The 5,715-nt window shown below is 37.8% G+C and overlaps 1 protein-coding gene across 1 annotated transcript; it reads right to left on the minus strand.

Moving 5' to 3' along the window:
• LOC137965109 (CBL-interacting protein kinase 18-like) lies at nt 1-3,434 on the minus strand. Its single transcript, XM_068811512.1, has 2 exons — nt 3,344-3,434; nt 1-2,066 (listed from the first exon to the last, which is right to left on the minus strand). Exon 2 carries the CDS (start codon nt 1,626-1,628, stop codon nt 261-263), a length of 1,368 nt encoding a protein of 455 aa, XP_068667613.1. The 5' UTR covers nt 1,629-2,066; nt 3,344-3,434; the 3' UTR covers nt 1-260.
• Between the last annotated feature and the right edge of the window lie 2,281 nt (nt 3,435-5,715).

Below are 5,715 nucleotides of genomic sequence, written 5' to 3' on the forward strand. Positions count from 1 at the left end.
GAACAACTATAAGAACACCCTTTACACATAACAAGTACAATATGTAGTTCTGTAGATCTGATTTTACCATACAACCACTCCCAGACTGAAGGGTAACAAAGCCCAGGGTAACTATATCTAACGTAGCAAAGTTAAATACAATCATTCTGAAACAGAAACATACAAATTAGGGAGTCACTTCATTGAGTAACAGTAGTCCACAAAAGATGAACTCCATGGACGAATAACGTGGACCACGGTGAACACAATTGCTTTTGACATCAAGCTGGTTGCGGCTGCAGCTGTGGCTGCGGTTGTGGTGGCTGTTGCTGTTGCTGGTCAACTTGCCAAGCCCAAACAATGTCCTTCAGGGCTGGCCTTATCTCCTGCTTTAGCAGATTCTGGTACTCTAATGTGTCCCCGCTTGATTTCTTCACCTCTATCAAATGAAAAGTGGGAGTAATCTCAAAGATCTCTGCGTCAATTGCCAATACTCCTTTTCTCCCTACCTTTGTTCCCTCCAGTTTCAGGACTCCTTCATCCTTCTTCTTCACTTTAAGCTTCAAAAGCCTGGCAACATCCTCAAGTTTTGAGATGATGGTTGATGCAGGCTGTGCAGAGGTGAACCGTGCCTCTCTTATATGATCGGTATCTTCAAACAAACCAGAGAGGTCAAATCCTTCAGAGAGAGAGATTATATCGAAGGCATTCAAGTAAGTTGGTTTAACCAACTCCTGCTTCCCATCTTGTATACTATTATCGCAGGTACCAACAAAAAAATCGGTATCCTGAGGAGTAACATCCGTATTCTCAGTTTCCAATTTGTTTTGTGTTGGATCATAACCTTTCCTAAACCAAGAACTTTCCATGATCTTTGAAATGGAAATTCTTGTGCTTGGGTTAGGATCCAATATCCTGCATAATAGTCTGCGCACATCAGATGGAAACCAAGTAGGACATTTGAACTCCCCTCTGCCTATCTTCCTATACATTTCCATGAGATTTGAGTCATGGAAGGGGAGGTAACCTGCCAAAAGCACAAACAGGATCACCCCACAAGACCAAATGTCTGTTTTTGCTCCATCATAACCTTTTCTGCTAATCACTTCAGGAGCTACATAAGCTGGAGTGCCACAAGTTGTGTGAAGCAAACCGTCCTGCCACTTTGATTCAGCAAGAGCACTCAACCCGAAATCTGAAACTTTAAGATTCCCATTCTCATCCAATAATAAATTTTCAGGCTTCAGATCGCGGTGGTATACACCTCTACTGTGACAATAATCAACTGCACCAATCAGCTGCTGAAAATATTTTCGTGCTAAATCCTGCTTTACCTTGCCCTTGGCTATCTTGTTAAAGAGCTCCCCACCTTTAACATGCTTCATTACAAAGTAAATTTTGGACTTGGTTGCCATAACCTCATAAAGTTGGACCACGTGTGGGTGCCTAACCAATCTCATCACTGATATCTCTCGCTTAATTTGTTCTGTCATTCCAACTTTCAAGACCTTCTCTTTGTCAATCACTTTTATGGCAACACTTTGTGCAGTTTTGATGTTTCTTGCATAATACACCTTTGCAAATGTGCCTTGCCCTAACAACCTTCCTAATTCATACCTTTGCATCAAAATGCTCCCTTTATTTTCCATTTTAAGTCCAAGAAAACTACTGTATCACACAATACTCAGATATAGTATCCCCACTAATACAATATATGCTATTTACTGTCTGGGAGTTTATAATAGTCGAAACGCTCAACCGTCTTCACACAGGTCGTGCTTTAACACGACAGGTTTTCTCGGAGTTGGATGCCCATTGTGCACAACTGCACGGGAAGAGAAGGGTTGAGTTGGTTGATAGGATTTATGCTCAAATTCATCAACAATGAAAAAGGGAAGCTCGGTCTGAGCAACAGCATCCCAATTTTCAGAGACAGACTTCTCGGCAGTTAAACACATCTTTCAGCATTCCCTGAGCTTTGTCGTCCAAACAAGAAAATATCAAAGAAATTCCTTATGTCTTCTGAATCAACAGCAATCAAAAGTCCAAAATTGCAGCAAGATGGTCTATAGATGAGCAGGTTGGATCTGAAAGAAGAAACAATTAAGAATGCTCAAAGGTCCAATTTTGAATATCTTTAAAATGACCAACAGAAAAGACGAAGTGTGATAAAACAGAACCATCACAGTCAGTGTAAACTTTTAAAGTAATTTTGAGAAACAAGTTATACCCTTTCAAGCCAAGAATATCATAAAACATAACCATAATAAGCAAGTTTAGATCAACTCAGGGAACGACTTATACTCTTTCAAGCGTGGAATGCATGTATTTAAATATACAAAAGATCCAAAAAGGTAATGACAAAGCATCACAGATTGCGCAAGTCACAGTACTGCCTCTTTTGAAGCTCATAATTATCATGAAATGATTACCGACCTGCATGAGTAGATGCTTAGTTTCCTTCTCACAAGCAAGTAAAGAAAGAGCCAGACAACTTAGATCCACTACCATCCTTGTATCTTATTTGAAGAAGCATCATGTCAATGAAACGATAACGAAAACTAGAATACACCGTCTTATTGATGACAGCAAATCAAAGTCACATGCCCAAGAAACACTTCAGCGAATACAAGCTATGAAGCGAGTGAGAGAAAATTTATTTCAAAAAAAAAAAAAAAAAAAAGCCCTTAACCCCTAAAATTGATGAAATCCTACTGCACAAAAAAATAAAAAAATGCATGACTAAGAGAAACTAAAGAATAGTATTGCATAAAAAACGGTGCTAGGAAACATGATAGATGCGGCAAACGGACAAAGGAGAATTTATATTTTAAATGAGACAGATGCTAATTGAAAGAGTATACCTACAAAGGCCTCTCCAAAAATAATGAAATAAAATTGCAAAAGTGTATTGAGAAAAAAGAAGAAATTGTTCATCAATTGACATAACTCGAAAAAATCCAACAAAACATACATGCCAAGAAAAGCAGGGAACGAAAATCTCAACCAAAAACTGACCATGAAGACACGATCAGATCGAGAGATTAAAAAAAAAAAAAAAAAGTAATAAAAAAAATACAAAAGTAAATTCCTCGCGTTGCGCTAGAAAAACAGTTCAACATCCAATCTCCGCAAATAAAATGGCACCCCGAGTTTTCAAAAAATGAAGAATGCCACACAAAACGAATGTTTGATGAACAGATTCACCTATCATAACTCTCCCACAACATCAACAAAGATTGACCAACCAGTCGCGTGCAATTTCTCAAAGAAAAAAAAAAAAAAAACCACCATGAAGTAATAAACGGAAAGGAAGGCACAAAGAAGCCATTAGGACAAAAATTCGAACACAGAATTTCTCTACCTCAGAGAGAACCTCGTCCAACAAATCCGAACCTCAGAGACAAAAGTGAAAGAAAGTGATGAGCCAGCCCTAGCTTTTACGCTGCGCTCCAGCCGTTACTTATTATTGTTAAATAGATTATTATTGATTATTTCCCCCCACCACCCATAACATATGCATTTATTAGCTTGTCGACTCTCAAGCACAAACTACCCCTAGCCTTGTTTGAAATTACATAAAATAGCCCTCTGAGCCTCAATTAGACGCGGTGACGGTAAACCAAACACGTGTACGTAACTCATGCGTGTCGTAGGCAGGACCGGTTCACATCTCAATCAACATGTGAGGCGTGCACTGACACGACTCCTGAGTCCTGACCGTGACTTTGGACAGATTTGCACGTGGCGAATTTTCAGCGGTTCAACTCTAAATAGGGGGCGACAGTGGTCAACGGAAAGGTACCTACCCGTTGATAGGTGCCAAAAAAGATTCTTTTGACAAAGCAAATGGTTGTTTGTGGTAAGGGAGAAATTATTTTTGAAATTAAATTCGAAATTAAATTATGTCACAAATTAGGAAAATATTTTTAAATTAAATTATGTCATGATTTCTTAAAATCAAAAAAATATTTCGATTCATTTTTGTTTCTTAAATTAAGAAAATTAAACACTTAATTAGGGATTCAAATTATCATTCTTTAGCTTATAAATAGGCTTGAACTGGTATACAAATTTATCCTAATTCAATAAAAAAAAAATCGTTCTCTATTTTTGTCCATGGATGAGGCTCCTATAGGTGAACCACATAAAATTTTCAAGTCTTTTTTTATTTAAATATTTAATTTCATTTTCGCTAAAAAATATTTATTGGTATCAAAGCCAAAGGTCTATTTTGGCTATTTTTTTTGTTTTGTAGTTAATTTTCACAATTTTTGTGTGATATATATTTTATTGTTTTTTATTCAAAATTTTTATTTGCATTAGATAGATGGCTTCATTACAAGAATTTTGCCTCTTGTTTCGTTAAAATATATGAACTTGTGGACCTTCTCCTTAGTTTATGGGCCTAGAGCCCATCTTGCACATCTCTTAGATGTATGGGCCTTTTTTGGTCTAATGGGCTTAGGCTTATCATCCAATACACTAGATATATGGGTCTTCCTTGCTGTTAAGGATTTGGGCCCATCTTTTGACAATTCAGAGTTTACAACCAAAATTATTGAAGACAAAGGAAGATGAAGATTCAAGAGCAAGAGAATATTTTTCTTTGCTAACTGAAGTTACAAGCCCCAGTTTGCCGAAGAGTACTAAGGAAACTGATTTCATGGAGTCTGAAGTAAGTCTCAAGGAAAATAAAGACTCACAAGAGAAGCAATCTTAAAGAAAAAGGTAGAATACAAAGAATGTTTCTTAGTTATGTTTTATAGTCTTTATGTTTAATTTAGCAAGTAATGCTTCGACATAAATGGAATTTGGTTAGTTTTACTTTAGGTATGATTCGAAATGTAAGAGATTATATAAACAAATTGTGTAAGAGAGTTGAGAATTCTCTCCTTTCTTTTAGAAATACAAAAATTTTGCTCTCCCCTCATTTTTTTTTTATTTCCAACATTGTATCTCCTTTCTCCTTTCTCTCTCTTGCATGTTCATGGGCTGAAATTCAACATTCAAGCAGGATTGTCACAAGCTGCTGCAGTCATCGTTGGGTTAGCGACGATCAAAAGATTGAATTCTTCCAGTTTTTTTACCAAAATAACAGTTTGAAAAAACTTATTTATGAAAACAACGACGACATCAACTTAATTTAAAAAATACCAAACTTTGACCAGTCCACTGTACATGTGGACAGACAAAGGTGACATGTAAGCAGTCAAAGCTTACGTGCCGACACCTCATCAGTGCGGTATGGTAGTTGAATACATCGACTGCCACAACATTATTTTTACACGTAATCTGACATATCATTTGACACATCATTATCGATTTCCCTCTTTTGCCCTGTCATATCTTGCCACGTCAACTCGCACCACGTAAGCCTTCCCTTATATTTTTTTCGTTCTAATCTTTCTCCTCTTCCCCTCTCTCCCCTGCTGCTGCCGCTCGGCCACGACCCTCCCCTGCTACCACCACTCGGCCTCGACCCTCCCCTGTTGCCACCGCTCGGCCTCGGCCTCAACGCCCCCCTCTCAACCACTCTCTCTTCGTCTTAGCCTCATCTTTCGTTCTTCTTCTCCATTCCCCTCTCTTCATCCTCTCGCCACCCCCTCTCTTAATACCTTATCATTTCACTCTCTCACCGCCCCTTCTCTCAAAACCGAATTTGAATTTCAAAAGCCGATTTAGTAGATTGATTTTTTAGGGTTTTTGTTAATTGAATCTAATTACTGTGTTTAA

Source organism: Aristolochia californica, unplaced genomic scaffold (genome assembly GCF_029961685.1).
Source record: "Aristolochia californica isolate CCGP_79_NKW_82.1479 unplaced genomic scaffold, dmAriCali1.0.hap1 SCAF_5, whole genome shotgun sequence".
NCBI classification, from domain to species: domain Eukaryota; kingdom Viridiplantae; phylum Streptophyta; class Magnoliopsida; order Piperales; family Aristolochiaceae; genus Aristolochia; species Aristolochia californica.